This window comes from Natator depressus, chromosome 20 (genome assembly GCF_965152275.1).
Source record: "Natator depressus isolate rNatDep1 chromosome 20, rNatDep2.hap1, whole genome shotgun sequence".
Lineage (NCBI taxonomy): Eukaryota > Metazoa > Chordata > Testudines > Cheloniidae > Natator > Natator depressus.
The window spans coordinates 19,294,141-19,312,941 of NC_134253.1; the positions used below are offsets into that span (position 1 = coordinate 19,294,141).

An 18,801-nucleotide genomic window follows, 5' to 3' on the forward strand; every position below is an offset into this window, starting at 1 on the left:
ATAGCTTCCACCTTTCGCTGAGGTGGAGTATTTATGCTGACAGGAAAGCGCTCTCTGGTCTTCATAGTGCGTTTACACTACTGCCCTACATTAGCGCAGCTGCAGTGAGTCTGGTGAAGACTAGCCCCCAGACCAGGACCCTCTTCCAGTGTGACTACCCCTTGGGGCACACTCTCACTAGGACAAGCCTCCTGGGCTTCAGCTCCCCCTTGGTCTGACCTCGGAGCATTCAGCATCCCTGTCGCACACCATAAGCTCCCTGCAGTGAGCCACCTGAATAGGACACCTGGGGAAACCTTACACGCCTTTCAAAGGGGCCATGCACCCCCGACTTCAGCAGTCAGGAGTGACTCTCAGCCAGCAGTGTAAAACAGAAGGGTTTATTAGTCGTCTGGAACACAGCATAGAGCAGAATCTTGTTAGCACAGAAAGCAGAAAGTTACAGCAAAGTTCAACTTGAGGAGACCCAGAGCCATGGGTGTCTCCTCCTGAGTCCCAAACCAGGAGTCTGACTAGCTGTCAAGGTTCCTCCCCCACTCTGAACTCTAGGGTACAGATGTGGGGACCTGCATGAAAACCTCCTAAGCTTACTTTTATCAGCTTAGGTTAAAACTTCCCCAAGGTACAAATTAATTTTATCCTTTGCCCTTGGAATATCCACTGCCACCACCAAACTCTAACTGGGTTTACTGGGAAACGTAGTTTGGACACGTCTTTCCCCCCAAAATCCTCCCAACCCTTGCACCCCACTTCCTGGGAAAGGTTTGGTAAAAATCCTCACCAATTTGCAGAAGTGACCACAGACCCAAACCCTTGGATCTGAGAACAATGAAAAAGCATTCAGTTTTCTTACAAGAAGACTTTTAATAGAAGTAAAGAAATCCCCTCTGTAAAATCAGGATGGTAGATACCTTACAGGGTAATTAGATTCAAAACATAGAGAATCCCTCTAGGCAAAACCTTAAGTTACAAAAAAGACACACAGACAAGAATAGTCATTCTATTCAGCACAGTTCCTTTCTCAGCCATTTAAAGAAATCATAATCTAACACATACCTAGCTAGATTACTTACTAAAAGTTCTAAGACTCCATTCCTGTTCTATCCCCGGCAAAAGCAGCATACAGACAGACACAGACCCTTTGTTTCTCTCCCTCCTCCCAGCTTTTGAAAGTATCTTGTCTCCTCATTGGTCATTTTGGTCAGGTGCCAGCGAGGTTCCCTTTAGCTTCCTAACCCTTTACAGGTGAGAGGATTTTTCCTCTGGCCAGGAGGGATTTTAAAGGGGTTTACCCTTCCCTTTATATTTATGAAACCAGCCTCCAGCAGTCCACCTACAGTCACACCCAGTTGCCCCCTCCTCCATCTTGTATGCTGTTCCCCAGGCAAACCGGTCACCTGGCCTCCACCTCCCTTTGTTCTCCAATTCCTCCAACTGGCTCTTGCAGAGGATGGGCCCCGGCAATCCGTTGCCAGGATACAACTATTGTCTGGGCCCAGGGAGCTAGACGGCACTTGCACCTTCCCTCTCGGGGTATCTGCAAAGGTCCCACACCCTTCTCCCCCCACCTAGATACTTGTGCAACACATAGGGAAAACTGAGGCGCGCACAGTATTCATACAAACACTAGGACACTTTCCACTTCGTCACAAGTAGCCATTTGTCCTAAGTATCTGTGTCAGTTTTTCTCAATGGCCTGTCCCTCAGATCTCCCTGACACTGTTTAGAAAGGCTGCAAGCCTTGGATTCACCAAGGGCAAGTCATGCCTGACCAACCTGATTGCCTTCCAAGATGAGATAACTGGCTCTGTGGATATGGGGAAAGCAGTGCATGTGATATATCTTGACTTTAGCAAAACTTTTGATACCATCTCCCACAGTATTGTTGCCAGCAAGTTAAAGTAGTGTGGATTGGATGAATGGACTATAAGGTGGATAGAAAGCTGGCTAGATTGTCGGGCTCAACGGGTAGTGATCAATGGCTCCATGTCTAGTTGGCAGCTGGTATCAAGCAGAGTGCCCCAGGGGTCAGTCCTAAGGCTGGTTTTGTTCAACATCTTTATTAATGGTCTGGATGATGGGATTAATTGCACCCTCAGCAAGTTTGCAGATGACACTAAACTGGGAGGAGAAGTAGATACGCTGGAAGGTAGGGAAGGGTCCAGAGTGACCTAGACAAATTGGAGGATTGGGCCAAGAGAAATCTGATAAGGTTCAACAAGGACAAGTGCAGAGTTCTGCACTTAGGAAGGAAGGAAGGAAGGAAGGAAATCCCATGCACTGCTACAGACTGGGGACCGACTGGCTAAGCAGCAGTTCTGCAGAAAAGGACCTGAGGATTACAGTGGATGAGAAGCTGGATATGAGTCAGCAGTGTGCCCTTGTTGCCAAGAAGGCCAATGGTATAATGGGCTGTATTAGTAGGAGCATTGCCAGCAGATCGAGGGAAGTGGTTATTCCCCTCCATTTGGCACTGGTGAGGCCACACCTCGAGTGTTGCGTCCAGTTTTGGTCCCCCCACTACAGAAGGGATGTGGACAAATTGGAGGGAGTCCAGCGGAGGGCAACGAAAATGATTAAGGAGCTGGGGCACATGACTTACAAGGAGAGGCTGAGGGAACTGGGGTTATTTAATCTGCAGAAGTGAAGAGTGAGGGGGAATTTGATAGCAGCCTTTAACTACCTGAAGGGGGGTTCCAAAGAGGATAGAGCAAGGCTGTTTTCAGTGGTGGCAGATGACAGAACAAGAAGCAAAGGTCTCAAGTTGCAGTGCGGGAGGTCTAGGTTGGATATTAGGAAACACTATTTCACTAGGAGGGTGGTGAAACACTGGAATGGGTTACCTAGGGAGATGGTGGAAACTCCATCCTTAGAGGTTTTCAAGGCCCGGCTTGACAAAGCCTTGGCTTGGATGATTTAGTTGGTGTTGGTCTTGCTTTGAGCAGGGGTTGGACTAGATGACCTCCTGAGGTCCCTTCCAACCCTGATATTCTATGATTCTAAGCTAGTCCCTGGTAGCAAAAAGGTTGAAAAACACTGATTTATGTAATCAATTTGGCCCGTCCCCCTTACTTCCAGCTATCTAGAAAACCTCCCACAGTCCATTGGCCCATGTTCCTTTCTGTGCATGCCCTCTGCACACTGATACAAACGCGGATAAATAGCATGGAAGGTGTGAGGGGAGACACATTTGTGATGGCAAGAAAGCTGCTGCATGAACACAAACTGAATCCTGAAGAAGAGGTGTATGTATGCTTGAAAGCTTGTGTCTCTCACTATCAGAAGTTGGTCCTCCCCTACCTTGTTCCTTCTGTGTAACTGTTAAGTGATTAAGGTGACTCGTGCCTGTCTCTGGGTCATAGTATGGACTAGGAGGGAACATTTTCAAAAAGTGCCTGTGACTTAGGCCCTCACTATGTTCAGTGAGTGTTGGGCTCTTAAGCACCTGCCAGCCTCTGCACTTTACAGGACCAAGGGCACTGTAGTGCAAATTGCATCCTTAACTCCAGACATGTTTGTTTTAGTTTGATTTTTTTCTTAATCCAGCAGAGATGGCCTTGGAGTCTGAAGGTAAATGCAAAAGGATTTACTTCAGAATGCCGTGCTTCTGCCAATCCTTAGCATGTCACTACTGTACAACTAGCTAATTTGGTAGCTTCAAGGGTTTTTATAGTAATGTTTATTTCTAGCTCACTGTTCTGCATAAGTATAGTCATTAATATGTACTGGCCACTCTGCACTACTGATTGCGCTTTCCTCATTTTTAATTTAATATTCTACTCACCCAAAATCCGAAGTGAATTTGGTTGGGTACACACAGTGAGTGCCAACTTAGCAGTTTAGCATTTTTGTCTCGGCTATTAAAAATTGATGGCTTAACCCCGTTAGAGGGCTGCTCCAGTACCTAGTATGTTTCCACTCTTGTGAATTGTGTTGATGATGAACTTAGATCTTGTTTTACAGAATGTTTTTTCCTTTGTCTTTTTATTCCTTCTCTTCCAGTTGATGCTTTGGATCCAGAGAGGTTAATACAATGTCCCTATGATAATGATCATCAAATCAGGGCCTGTCGGTTTCCCTATCATCTTATAAAGTGCAGGAAGGTAGGATGGGATGTTAAGGTCTCTAATGCACTTGGGAAATCATATTTTTGCAAATGCTAATGCATGGTGAGCTCAGTATGCTGTGCTGCCTTTTGCTAGAAGGATGCATTCACTTGCTATTAGGCTGGAAGAAGCCGTCTTTATTTCATATTTATATCGCTCCTCCATTTACCACTTCGTAAAAGCATCCAGTTCATATTTAGTAATGCCCTTCGGATCAGTGCATTTACCCTGAAGAAAGGCGAAACAGGTTCTTCAGAATACCTAGCTCAGTGATGGGATCCTATTCTCTTCCAACAGTTCACTCATGGGACCAGGGTATTTACTTCCCACTCAGGCCATGGAGCAAATGCAGCCAGTGTTATATGGATGCCTTCTGGCTGGCCAAAGCAGAAGTGATCTGATGTTGCAGTTAATTCTTTACTTTGCAATCAGAGCAGGAGAGCTGCTAAGCCATCTTTTTTTATACTGCTAATAACTCTAGTCAGTATACATCTGTCTGCAAGTCCCTCTTCGCAGTCTTCTATCCTGGGCAAGAATGCTGTATATTTAAGAGGAGAATCTGCTCCTTTCTTTTGTCCTCTCAGTCTAGTATCTTATTTTAAGCTCTCCAGTGCTAGTGTATATCAGTTGTACTGGTATAAGCGCACTTATACCGGTATAACTGCATCCACGTGTAAAGATGATGTCCTGGTCTGATTGTATTGGTTAGGAATCACACCCCTAGCCAACATAGCTCTAGTAATATAAAAGCCATGCAGAGCAAGCCTGAGCAGTGGGTTCTTCCTCTTTGTATTCTTGCTCTTTTCTAAGGGTAAAGGCTCTTCATTCAGTGGGGGCCAGTAGTGCTCTTTTATGTCCACACTAGTTTACCTATACTGGCAAAATGCTCCCAATATAGATGTGGCCTCAGCTGGAACATTGAGTAACTTCCCTCCTGTTTCAGGAGGGTTAAATTAACTGCAAAGACTTAAGCTCTAGCGCAGGCAGAGACTTATCATAGAATATCGGGGTTGGAAGGGACCTCAGGAGGTCATCTAGTCCAACCCCCTGCTCAAAGCAGGACCAATCCCCAACTAAATCATCCCAGCCAGGGCTTTGTCAAGCCTGACCTTAAAAACTTCTAAGGAAGGAGATTCCACCACCTCCCTAGGTAACCCATTCCAGTGCTTCACCACCCTCCTAGTGAAAAAGTTTTTCCTAATATCCAACCTAAACCTCCCCCACTGCGACTTGAGACCATTACTCCTCGTTCTGTCATCTGGTACCACTGAGAACAGTCTATATCCATCCTCTTTGGAACCCCCTTTCAGGTATTGGAAAGCAGCTATCAAATCCCCCCCTCCTTCTTCTCTTCTGCAGACTAAACGATCCCTGTTCCCTCAGTTTCTCCTCATAAGTCATGTGTTCCAGTCCCCTAATCATTCTTGTTGCCCTCCGCTGGACGTTTTCCAATTTTTTCACATCCTTCTTGTAGAGTGGGGCCCAAAACTGGACACAGTACTCCAGATGAGGCATCGCCAATGTCGAGTAGAGGGCAACGATCACGTCCCTAGCTCTGCTGGCAATGCCCCTACTTATACATCCCAAAATGCCATTGGCCTTCTTGGCAACAAGGGCACACTGTTGACTCATATCCAGCTTCTCGTCCACTGTCACCCCTAGGTCCTTTTCTACAGAACTGTTGCCGAGCCATTCGGTCCCTAGTCTGTAGCGGTGCATGGGATTCTTCGCTCCGAAGTGCAGGACTCTGCACTTGTCCCTGTTGAACCTCATCAGATTTCTTTTGGCACAATCCTGCAACTTGTCTAGGTCCCTCTGTATTCTATCCCTACCCTCCAGTGTATCTACCTCTCCTCCCAGTTTAGTGTCATCTGCAAACTTGCTGAGGGTGCAATCCACGCCATCCTCCAGATTATTTATGAAGACATTGAACAAAACCGGCCCCAGGACCGACCCTTGGGGCACTCCACTTGATACCGGCTGCCAGCTAGACATGGAGCCATTGATCGCTACCCGTTGAGCCCGACAATCTAACCAGCTTTCTATCCACCTTATAGTTCATTCATCCAGTCCATACTTCTTTAACTTGCTGGCAAGAATACTGTGGGAGACCATGTCAAAAGCTTTGCTAAAGTCAAGGAATAACATGTCCACTGCTTTCCTTTCATCCACAGAACCAGTTTTCTCGTCATAGAAGGCAATTAGATTAGTCAGGCATGACTTGCCCTGGGTGACTCCATGCTGACTGTTCCTGATCACTTTCCTCTCCTCTAAGTGCTTCGGAATTGATTCCTTGAGGACCTGCTCCATGATTTTTCCAGGGACTGAGGTGAGGCTGACTGGCCTGTAGTTCCCTGGATCCTCCTTCTTTCCTTTTTTAAAGATGGGCACTACATTAGCCTTTTTCCAGTCATCCGGGACCTCCCCCGATCACCATGAGTTTTCAAAGAGAATGACCAGTGGCTCTGCAGTCGTATCCGCCAATTCCTTTAGGACTCTCGGATGCAGCACATCCAGCCCCATGGACTTGTGCTCGTCCAGCTTTTCTAAATAGTCCCGAACCACTTCTTTCTCCACAGAGGGCTGGTCACCTCCTCCGCACGCTGTGCTGCCCAGTGCAGTAGTCTGGGAGCTGACCTTGTTCGTGAAGACAGAGGCAAAAAAAGTACATTAGCTTTTTCCACATCCTCTGTCACTAGGTTGCCTCCATCATTCACACTTCCCTTTACTTTCTTCTTGTTCTCTAGTTTGTCGCTTACTTAATTTAAAAATAAAGTGGCTGAATTATTTAGGGTTTCAAAGCACTTACTCCCCAGGTCGGCTTCTTAGGGCAATTTCATCTGTGCATTGAACCATGCCAGTGCTGACACTGCAACAATTTCACTGTGCTTGTTCTGGGGCTGATCTTCAGTCAGATAAATTCAGGGCATAGTTTAAATGTAAAAATAAACAAACATAGGCTGTAGCATAAAGGATGCGTATGCTTTGCTGTTTTTCCACTGCTTTTGTGCTCAGGTCCTGAACTAAGTTTGACTTTCCTTGTTTTAATTTTTTCAACCTATTTCTGGATGCAGATTGCACAAACCCTTCACTGGTGATTAGAAAACACAAGGGTTTGGGTGAATTCAGTGAGATAGCACATGCTTTTTCTGTTTCTCTAGAACCACCCTGAAATTGCAAAGCAGCTAGCCACATGCCCCTTTAATGCCCGCCATCAGGTTCCCCGAGCTGAGATCAGCCATCATATATCAAGCTGTGATGACAAAAGCTGCATTGAGGAAGACATTGGTGAGAAAATAGTAGACTCCTTTGGCTCTGTAAACTCACTTTGGGAACTCTTGGGCTAACGGAGTTCTAACGTAACTTTTGCTGTTAATGTTAGATTATTTTAATGCTCTATTATTCCATAAGCAACCCTTTACCTGTAGTGCTTCATGATCCTGAAGCAGCAGGAGTCCTTGAAGGCTTGAGTTTCATTCATTCTGTGTCCATGGAAATTCTCCTAAGCATCTGAGAAGCAACTGGCTTACATTACATGTGTTATCTGCCAGAGATTTTAGCATTAAAATGGGAACTGTGCATTATGCCATAAACTGTGTGTGTTGAATGAGATCTAGTTGGGAATCTGGATGGCTTAGAGAGGAAAGATAGTGGCCATGAGAGAGGTGGGTCTCCAGTGCAGATCTGACCTGATAGTGACCGAAAATCTTTATAGCCTGTCTAGTGGCATATGTGAAATAAATTGGTCTCAGTCCAGTTCTTAATGGACAAGTGTCTAGATCATAACAATCCTCCCTTCTGTTACATCCTACTTGACTATCTTAGCAGAAAAGCCATGACTGAGCCAGGGAGGCTGAATAACTTTCCCAACAGGAGTTGGGTTCCTCCAGTTCAGAGTGGGGCAAGTTGGGGAGGGGACTATGGAGAAGCTTCCCTACCACTGCCCATGCTGTCTGCTCTGTGATGAGGAGTTCACTATCCAGGTCTGTCAGCCCAGCACCTAAATCACTTGGTTATGTGGGTCGTGTTCCAGTTCTTCCCCCCACTGATATCTATACGGCTATCACTACACTGGAAAACATACCTATTCTCTGGCAAATGTAGAGTTGTACTGAAGATAGCAATGATGTGCATGTTAATGTAGACAGGGCTTAGAGCATGACAGTAGTGAAAAAACCCTGAGAAGATTTTTGTGACATGACAGTAGAAACACACCTGAACCCTCTCCCAATTCGTATGTTGGAGCAGCTGCACCATTGCTGAAAGATGTGTGCAGAATTGTTTAGCTTTAGAAAAGGCCTAAAACAGGCATTGGCAAATGGGGGCCACATCCACCCTGCCAGATCATTTGATTTGGCTTGCCAAACATTCGGTGTTGTAGCAAACCTTTCTGAGTTAGACAATATATAGCCTCTTAAGGTATGGCCCACCAAAGGGTTCTCATGGATTTTGTATCCCTTTGCTACCTTCAAAATGCCCATCCCTGGCCTCAAGAGTTTTGCTCCTAAGACTAGGGGAGTACCTGATCAGCTTCCAGTGTATGCTGCTCCTCTCCAAGGCCTAGAGCTATTCTACAGCTAGGTCAAAAAATGATTAATGTACCTAAAATAGGATTTTATTTTATCCAAAAAGATTTTCTCACTAAGACTCTTCTTTGCTTTAAGTGAGTCACTCAAATAACTGCCAGGGAGAGAAGATGAACATTGTCAGCATGTGGCAGTCGCCCCCATGTGACGAAGATTGGGATAGAGGTAAGGAAGTAGGCTGAGGACACGGGCTGTCAGCGCCTGCTATTCCCTTCTTCTTGTCCCCAAAGAAGTCACATGGACTAGGAGAGAGAGGTCCCATAGATCCTTCTGCACAGATCATGTGTTGGGACACCCAATTATACTGTCCCTGAACAAATTAAGTTCCCCTGCTTCACAGGCTCTTCCACATGCCTTCTATTCTTTACAGAACTTCTGTTGTTTTCCATATAGTCTGTTGCACCATCTGTGCTTTGATTGAAAATGGAAATTGATGATAACCTTTACACTTTATATTTCTCAGTTAAATGTCTGCTCTGCTGTCACTTATGCCAAGCCTTAGAAAATTCTCATTCCGTTTTGTAAACCTAGCAGCGTCTCTGTCGTATTTCTTATTTGATGTTGCTATGACGCTTGCAGAAGTTACTCGGTACTGAGCCACAGTGATGTCTGTTTCCTTTTGGCAGATCTACAGGAGCAATCAAATTCTACTTTCGTTTGGGGCACGTTCAGTAGTGGCGTAAACAACAGGTAGCAAAAGGTGTATTTCTTGTGACAGTGCTTTCCATAAATGATGTGCTTTCAGACTACTTTGAACTCTTGCTGCTGTGTTGTTGGGAAGATGCAATTTACTTTATGAATCCTATTTTTGGGGTGATGGTGGGGGCGTTCCCACTGGCATGACTCAACAGTCCTGTGCCCCTGGGTCAATGTTCCCTGTCTCCTTTTAGTGGCAGATCCATATGAGAGTATAAGAACATACTGTTGCTACCAGATAATGGTTACTCCTCTAGTTCTACCGTAGTACTATTAGTGCTGATGGTCGTGGGTTCAATCCCCACTGGTTCTGTATTTGTGTGTGTGGGGGGTTATTAAACGCTAAACTGTTATGCTGGGCTTGATAGAAATGCAGACTGATGTCAGCTGTTAAGCAATTTAGGCTTAAACTTCTGACAGCTAATCTAATCTCTCATGACCTGAGTCAGAAATAATCATTTTGTTGTTTGTGTAATCACAATGCGGGATTGGAAAATGAAGCATAATGTGTCTGGTCATTATCTCTGTCTCACCCCTGAACACCCAAATCATTGTACTGTGCCTTACCTGTCTAATCAGAGGTCATCAACATATGAACTTCTACAGCCTGTAACAGTGACATAGAATTGTAGGGCTGAAGGGACCTCGAGGTCCTCTAGTCCAGTCCCATGCACTCATGGCAGGACTAAGTATTCTCTAGACCAGTGGTTTTCAAACTGCGGGTCGTGACCCAGAACTGGGTTGCGGAATGAAGGGCACTGGGTCGCGGCGGCTCTCGTCAGCACTGCTGACTGTTAAAAGTCCCGTCGGTGGTGCTGCCCAGCTAAGGCAGGCTAGTCCCTAGCTGTTCCGACACTGCACTGTGCCCTGGAAGCGGCCAGCAGCAGGTCCAGCTCTTAGGTGGGGGGTGAGCCCCAGGGCTCCATGCGCTGCCCCCGCCCCGAGCACCGGCTCTGCACTCCCATTGGCCAGTTCCCGGCCAGTGGGAGCTGGGTGGGGCAATGCCTGTGGGCGAGAGCCATGCGGAGCTACTTGCACCCCTGCGCCTGGGAGCCAGACATGCTGCTGGCCGCTTCCGGGGTGCAGTGTTGTCCGTGGTGCCAGGAAAGGCAGGAAGCCTGCCTCTGCACCCCAGCTGCACCGCTGACCAGGAGCCTCCCGAGATAACACCACACCCCTGCCCCAGCTCTGAGCCCCCTCCTGCAGCCCCAGCCCAGAGCCCTGACCCCCTCCCACACTCTGAGCCCCTCATTCCTGGCCGCAGCCCACACCCCAGACTCCTCATCCCCAGCTCCTTTGGATCGCGGGCATCAACAATTTTTTTTCAACTGGGTCACCAGAAAAAAAGTTTGAAAACCACTGATCTAGACCATCCCTCACAGCTGTCTGTCTAACTTGCTCTTAAAAATCTCCAGTGATGGAGATTCTGCAACCTCCCTAAGCAATTTATTCCAGTGCTCAACCACTTGGACAAAAGGAAAAACTTCCTGTCAAACCTAAACCGCCCTTGCTGAAATTTAAGCCCATTGTTTCTTGTCCTATTCTCAGTGGTTAAAGAGAACAGTTTTTCTCCCTTTTCCTTGTAGCAACCTTTTCTCTACTTGAAAACCGTTATGTCCCTCCTCAGTCTTCTCTTCTCCAGGCTAAACAAACCCAATTTTTTTCAATCTTCCCCCATAGGTCATGTTATCTAGACCTTTAATCAGTTTTGTTGCTCTTCTCTGAACTTCCTTCAATTTGTCCACATCTTTCCTGAAATGTGGCACCAATCATTGGACACAATACTCCAGATGACATTTAATCAGCATGGAGTAGAGCAGAAGAATTACTTCTCGCGTCTTGCTTACAACACTCCTGCTAATGCATCTCAGAATGATGTTGACTCCTATTTAGCTTGTGATCCAGTATGACCCTCAGATCCTTTTCTTCAGTACTCCATCCTAGGCAGTCATTTCCCATTTTGTATGTGTGCAACTGATAGTGGAGTACTCTGAATTTGTTCTTATTGAATTTCATCCTGTGACGGGTTCCCCCAGGGGTGCCACCTGGGACTGGGGTTCCACTGAGCCCACTGACTCACCAGCCTGGGCTCCCTCTCAGCACTGTGCTGCTGTCACAGGCTATAGACGGCTCCTGGACCTACATTCCCAGCAGCATTCACACAGGCAGGGACACACCCAGCTGCAGTTTCATGCAGGCTTTGGACAGCCACTGCATGATCCAGCAATAGAGAGGCTACAGCCAAAATAACCCCCAGTCTGGGACCCCAGAGCTGTACCATCCCGCCCTGATCAAAACCCCAATCAGTATGAATTTATTACCCAGTTCGCCATTCCTTCAATGTGGAGAGGACAATGCATACTTGTGTTAACCAGGCTGAGATTTTTCCCCAGACACTTTGGTCACAGGCATACCAGTTTAGATAAAGCAAAAAAGTTTAACTACAAAAGAGAGATTATAAATGATAGAAAACAGACCAAAGCAGATTACCTCGTAAATAAACAGAACTGCAAACTATAAGCCGAAAATACTAGAAAGATTGGATATGAATTAACAAATTCTCACCCTAGGCTGATGATAGTCAGGCTTGCAGATTCTTAAGGGACAAGCTGCATTTGTTTTGCAGCTTGGGATCTCCTACCCTGTTCCAAGACTTTTTCTTTTAGAGCTTCTCTCTGTGGAGTTGTGGGGAAGTGAAGAACAACCAACGATGTCACTCCTTGCCTTATATAGCTTTTTCATATGGCAGGAGCTCTGTTTCAAACTTGGTTCCCAGACCAGTTTGTGGAAAAATTCAGGTACCCCAAATGGAGTCCAGAAGCATGGTCTGGTCACGTGCCCTTGCAGAGTCATAGCAGCCATAACTTACAGAGTGGCCTTCCACAGGAAGGCTAAGCTATTCCACAGTCCATTGTCTTTGTTGATGAGCCATTAGCACTGTTTGGCTTCTTCACTGTTGTACCTGAAAGGCTGGCTGTGGGTGTTTTCCAGAGTAAGCCCCTTTGAAATACAGATACCTAGTCAATATTCATGCATACAAATAGGATAATCATATTCAGCAAATCATAATTTTTCCAATGACACCTTACATGACCGATCTTGTACAAAACATCATAATTATGCCATAATCAATTATCCTAATAATAACACTATGATGAATATGGAGTGTTGCACATCCTATTTACTTCAGACCATTTCTCCAGTTTGTCCAGATCATTTTGAATTTTAATCCTATCCCCCAAAGTACTTGTAACCCCTTGCAGCTTGGTGTTGTCTGCAAACTTTATAAATGTGCTCTCTATGCCATTATCTAAATTGCTGATGAAGATACTGAACAGAAGCGGACCCAGAACTGATCCCTGTGGGACCCCACTCAATATGCCCTTCCAGCTTGACTGTGAGCCACCTACTCTCTGGGAACGATTTTCCAACCAGTTATTCACCCACCTTGTAGGAGCTCCATCTAGGTTGTATTTCCCTAGTTTGTTTATGAGGAGGTCATGCGAGACCATATCAAAAGCCTTATTAAACTTAAGATACACCACATCTACCATTACCCTCCCCCATCCACAAGGCTTGTTACACTGTCAAAGAAAGCTATTAGGTTGGTTTTGCCACGATTTGTTCTTGGCAAATCCATGCTGACTGTTCCTTATCGCCTTATTATTTTCTAGGATTCGGCAATTTGATTGCTTAATTATTTGCTCCATTATCTTCTCGGGTACTGATGTTAAGCTGACTGGTCTGTAATTCCCCAAGTTGTCCTTATTCCCCTTTTTATAGATTTGGCGCTATATTTGCCCCTTTTCCAGGCCTCTGGAATCTCCTGTCTTCCATGACTTTTCAAAGATAATTGCTTATGGCTCAGATATCTCCTCAGACAGCACCTTGAATATTTTAGGATGTATTTCATCAGGCCCTGCTGACTTGAAGACATCTAACTTGTCTAAGTAATTTTTAACTTGTTCTTTCCCTATTTTAGCCTCTGATCCTATCTCATTTTCACTGGCATTCACTGTTAGACGTCTGCATGAAGTCTGCATGTATAGAGATGACTAGGGCATGTGTGCTGAGATGCCATTTACAGTTGAGGGCAGTGCAATACTGATAATCAAGCTTTAACTCTGGTTTTTCTTGCTGTCTTTGGCTTATTTCTTTCTTGTCTGGATGACTGATTCTGGGGATTTTAGTCAAAGTAGATGGCATCAACATGTTGCACACTTTTCTCTAGCCTTTGCGAGGAGAAGTAACTGTTCTGATTGCATGAAGGTTTGTTTAAATTAACATACTCTGTTGTCTTCAGTTTTAGAAAAATACTTGAATATTTATAGTAAAAGGTACTTGGCTAAAAGAAGTACACATGTGTAGGATAATTTGTATTTGATCTCCTTCAGCCCTGGGTCCAGCGTAGTAATGGAAGAGAACAGTAACCTAATGTCAGGAATGAGAGCACCTAAGTCCTTACCATATAGCCTACCCTGGAAAAGCAGTAAGTACAACGGCTGGTGGTCTCCTCATGCTGTAAGCTGGGACCTACATGTTAGCTCAAAGTGGAACGGGATAACTTTTCTCTGTATTTTTATTCCGTGTGTCAGCATTCCCCTACATAAACTGAAATGCTTTTATTACCACCATCAGCAAGTGGAGATGGAGAGCTCTGTAACACAGTCCTCCCTAGAAGCAGCTGCATTTCTGTAGTGGATGGAGTGTCTTCTGTATCCAGGTTTTATTTTGCTGTAGGTGGCATTGTGTCAAAGGTTGTCAGGCTCCATGTATTGCCCCCATTACTGTAGCATCTGACATTTAAATTGTTCACCGCTCTTGGTTGAACAAAAGTCGAGGCTTACAAACAGGGCTGAGTTTGGCACAGTGGAGCTCAGCACAGTTGTAGCTCTTCGGGTTCAGCTGCTACTGAAGTCAGTGGACGCTGTACACGTGTGCAGCAGCTGTAGCATTTGGTTGGTTTTGCAAAACTTGATTGAAATCTCAGAGCTAGGGTGTGTCTATCCAGGAAAACCTACCAGTGTTACTTCCAAGGGGATGTAATCTAAACGAAAAAGGCCATTGTTTGGAATAAGTGTTCACGTAGGAAGTCACCCACTTAGTGGTGTAGTAATGTGTATTCCTTAGGGAATTCTGCACTAAAAAATTAAACATTCTGCACACAATATTTTAAAATTCTGTATATTTTATTTGTCAAAATAATAATATAATCACACCAGTTTCAATTATTTTGGTATCTTCTTTCAAACTACCTGTCAGCCAGTATGTCTGTAACAATACAGACAGCAAAAAAGATTCCCCCAGGAGTAGAGAGTCAAAGAAACTCCTACAGCAACCCAGTTCCTGTTTCTCTGTTATGCTTTTGTTGGGCACCTGTCTGAGTGTGTCACACACATCAGCTGGGCCCATCTTTGGGAGAAATCTCTGTCCCTCCAGTCTTAGGCATCCACACCCCCTACCCTCCCAGAGTCCAGCTGTGGGGGACTAAGGGGGTGCCCCAGACACCTGCACCCCCTACCACCCAGAACCCAGGGATCCAGAGGGAGAAACAGCCTGATGCTGGGTCCCAGGCTTGTACAGAGTTTCCTGCATGCCACTTTCTTCCTTCAGGACATGCTGGGAACTGCACCTGCATGGAAAAGTCCAGCTCCCCCTCGCCCTGGCAGTGTCATGTATTTGCAAGCTGGAGAGCCAGGCTCTGCTAGGTCCCGCATCTGCTACTGACAGCCAGCAGCTTTGCAGCACTAATTCTGCTCTGGGGGGAGGGGGGAAATGAAATTATGTGCAAATTCTGCACTGTGTTGTGGCACAAAATTCCCCCTGGAGTAAATGTTGGTAATTTCCCCTATATACAAGCCTGGGTCTGTTCCCAATGGTGTCTATGGATGAGTCTATTGTAGTTGTTGGGGAGTGTGGGCTCAAGACTTGGCATTTTTCTCAGTCATCTGAGTCCATCCCTGATGAGCTGAAATGGCTGTTATCCCTCCCAAAGTCAGATCCTGAGCTTCAGCTCCATGCCTTACTCTGAATGCCCTGTCTCAGCCCTTTGCTGCATGGCTGCCGTGCTTTCCTGTCCACCACATGTCCTGCTAGTGGAGGGGACGTGGATCTCCGATCCGCAGATGTCAGGCTGTGGGGACTGGAAACGGCTCAGAAAAGAGAAGCAAAAATTACCCAGGGTCTGGAATGGCTTCCATACAAGGAGAGACTAAAAAGATGACTAAGCGGGATGTGATAGAGGCCTATAAAATCATGATTGTTGTAGAAAAAGTGAATAGAGAAGCATTATTTACCATTTCACACAATACAAAAACCAGGGGGTCACCTGATCAAATGAATAGGCAGTAGATTTAATACAAACAAAAGGAAGTACTTTTTCACACCGTGCACAACTAACCTGTGGAACTCATTGACATGGGATGTTGTGGTGACCAAAAGTGTAACTGGGCTTAAGCAAGAAGTGGATAAGTTCATGGAGGATAGCTCCATCAATAGCTATTAGCCAAGATGATAAGGGATGTTACCCCATGCTTTAGGTGACTCTAAATCTGTAACTGCTAGAAGCTGGGAGTGGAAGAGAGGGGTGGATCACTCCATAATTGCTCTGTTGTGTTTACTCCCCTTGAAGCTCTGGTAGGGGCTACTGTTGGAGACAGGATACTGAGCAAGATGGAATATGATCTGACCCAGTATTGCAGCTCTTATGAGCTCTTGCCACATATGACTCTTCACAAGGTTTTGTTCTTTAAAAACTGATTCAGTTGCCCAGTGTCCCAAGAACCCGATTCCCAAAGCATTGAGTTCAGGGTAACTATTATTAAACAGCCTGGTGGTATTCCATGCCATTTGGATCTTAGGGAGGGAGTTTCATGTACTTACACTATACTTAATTGAAAATCTTTTACCCCTTAAACAGCAACAAGCATTAACTGGAAGGAGGTGTGACCCATTGAGCGTTTTTCTTGGTCCCCTTGTCAAACTGTAGCCGTGACGGACTGGCCATAAAGCTGTCCTGTTCCGGGGATGCCTGTGGCTTGAAAGAAAGCAAGATTTTGCAAGAGAATTCCTTTGAAGTAGCCATTAGTTTAAACATTGGGGAGGATTATGGTCTTTTACTTCTGAGTATATGACAGAGTTTCTGTGATCTGAGCATCTGTTCCCAGTGTGAGCCCCACTTGCTACAGAGACTGTCTCCTTGATCTTGGGCAAGTTACTTAAGCTCCCCGTGCCTCAGTTTCCCCATCTACAGAATGGAGGGATGGTAATACTTACCCTGCAAGTTAAGTATTACTAGTTAGCTGAGAAGATAAACATGCAACTTATAACGCATCCTCAGATGAAAGGTGATGGAGAAGCACAAAATAGCATTTTTGCGGTTTACACTTTGGGTAGGAATTTGCCAGTTTAAAAAAAAAGGCCTCCACTTTTGCAGGAGATCCCCATTGAAATACACACGTTACTTGACGCCTGCTGTAAATTGCCAGGCAAAAGCGTGAATGAACTGAGAATGCAGCATCGTGGACACAGTTATTTGCAGTACAAAACACACTCCACATAAATGGGGGCTTGGTGTGAAGCTTATTTCTGTAGTTTATTTTTATCACTGTATTTTGAGCTAGTAGGTCAGGATTCATGTAACTGTAACTCTGAGGTGCTGAGCGATGAATACATTTCAAAAGCATAACGTCTAATAGTCTGGTTGCAATCTGATTTAAGAAAAATCTGAAAATTGTAATACACTATGCTAATCGACTCCTTCTTTGCACCAAGCAGGGTATTTTTTTTTTACCCTTTAAGTGCAGTTGTCCTGTCAAAAGCAGCCTTACATAAAACACATGGGCGGGGGAACAAGAGAGATGATTAATTCCCAAGTTTTCCTCAGGTGTTAGGCCAGAAAATTCATGATGATATTATTTATATCGTTGTTACAACCAGGATCTCATGGTGCTAAGGGCTGTACAAACAGAGAACAAAAAGACAGTCCCTTCCCCAAAGAGCTTAGAATCCAAGTAAGAATCTGAAAGTCATGCTGGCTTGTGCATTGCCAAGAATTAGAGATTCTGCAGCTAGAACTCAGTTTGACTAATCTGGCTATACGCAAGCCAGCTCTCCCTCTCAGCTTTGCTGGCTTTGCAGTGCTAGCAGAAGTAGTTTGGTCAGTAAAGTAAGCAGAAAGATAACAAACAAATGCACATAAGTGGCAGGTCAGAGTAAAGGGAACTGTCTAATATCCTCGCTTTTCAAGCCAGAACTAAACTTTAAAAATGTTCCAGTACTTCGAGCAGCAGTGAAGCTTGCATTTTGCCTTGAAAACACCTCTTTTGGACTCCTTTTTAAGCAGACCGATTAGGTACAACCAGATGCTTAATCACCTCCCATGATTAAAAAGCCAGGCAGCCCAGGATATTGTACCAATTTCACAATAAAATCTGCTGGGTGCATGTGTCTAGGGAGTACAGGGTGCGTTGTCGGCAGCCCTCTGCTTTTTTTTTTATGCTGAGGTGCATGGATGGGAAATTGGTACTTGAAAAATGACTGCTCATCAGCTTTTGCTACGGTCATCACTATGGGCTGGCTGGCTGTGGTATGGAATAGTCGACCATTTCCAGATGCTGGACAGTAGGTGTCCTGATTTCAGGTGGAGAGTCCACAGGTATCATTGGACAGGTACTGGAACATTTCACAGACAAAACCTGCAATCAGTCTTGTCGCTGTATGGGCAGGCCACCTTGGGATTGTGTGCACCTGTATCTGATTAGATTTTCTAGTATATTAATCTTGTGAGATGAGGTTTTCTAAGGAGGATACTTGGGTGAAAGGGGGAATGGCTTAGCTCAGTGCCTGAAGGTCACAGCATTGATAAACACACACTGGAGATGAGTTCAGATGTGTCTGTGTACATTTGGATTGGTTGAGAGTGAGCTAAAGCAGAAGGACTTACTCCAAGTCTGTGGTAACGACCCTTAACGTGCCCAAATAGAGCAGCTGGTCATATAAAGCTTTAGCCAGCTTTCTAGCCAAGGTGTGGTGAGGATCCAGTCTAGCAGGGCTTCCTGGAGACCTACAGAACGTACCTGTGCTTCATATTTGATCTTTCTTAATGAATCATTGCACTATGGGCTGATGCATGGCATCAGCCTTGTTCTGCTGGGTCGGCTCCCAAAGACACAGCAGTAAGGACGGTTGCTTGGTTTTCATTCCACTGAAGGTGTTGGAGCTCCAGCCAGACAGGCTGGGTCTATTTTTGGGAAGGAACTAATGCTGAGCTCTGGGCTCAGGTTGGGCACTAGTCCTGATCTTGCATGAGCACAACCAAAGGGGCAGGAATAAGAGCATCGTCACCATACACTGGGACTCTATATAGAGCAGTCAGACATCTGCTTCCCCCAGTTAAGGAGCTTTTCCTGCAT

General features: G+C 45.4%; 2 protein-coding genes across 2 annotated transcripts in view; one reads left to right on the forward strand and one right to left on the reverse strand.

Annotated features, from left to right (window-relative positions):
• The first annotated feature begins 3,165 nt into the window (after positions 1 to 3,165).
• Positions 3,166 to 14,086, forward strand: LOC141975317 (gametocyte-specific factor 1-like). Its single transcript, XM_074935611.1, has 7 exons — positions 3,166 to 3,172; positions 4,003 to 4,103; positions 7,268 to 7,394; positions 8,771 to 8,857; positions 9,319 to 9,382; positions 13,783 to 13,909; positions 14,027 to 14,086. Exons 1-7 carry the CDS (start codon positions 3,166 to 3,168, stop codon positions 14,084 to 14,086), a joined length of 573 nt encoding a protein of 190 aa, XP_074791712.1.
• A 1,324-nt stretch (positions 14,087 to 15,410) lies between these two features.
• Positions 15,411 to 18,801, reverse strand: part of LOC141975318 (protein maestro-like) — a 49,234-nt gene continuing 45,843 nt past the window's right edge. The window contains exon 5 of the mRNA XM_074935612.1: positions 15,411 to 15,530. Coding sequence (XP_074791713.1) covers positions 15,411 to 15,530 — 120 coding nt within the window. The remainder of the gene's footprint in view (positions 15,531 to 18,801) is intronic.

Excerpts from the sequence above, each read along its gene's own strand:
- LOC141975317 (XM_074935611.1), top strand. Across the intron at positions 4,104-7,267 it reads ATCTTATAAAGTGCAGGAAG|AACCACCCTGAAATTGCAAA; the intron begins GTAGGATGGGAT and ends CTGTTTCTCTAG. Across the intron at positions 8,858-9,318 it reads TGACGAAGATTGGGATAGAG|ATCTACAGGAGCAATCAAAT; the intron begins GTAAGGAAGTAG and ends TCCTTTTGGCAG.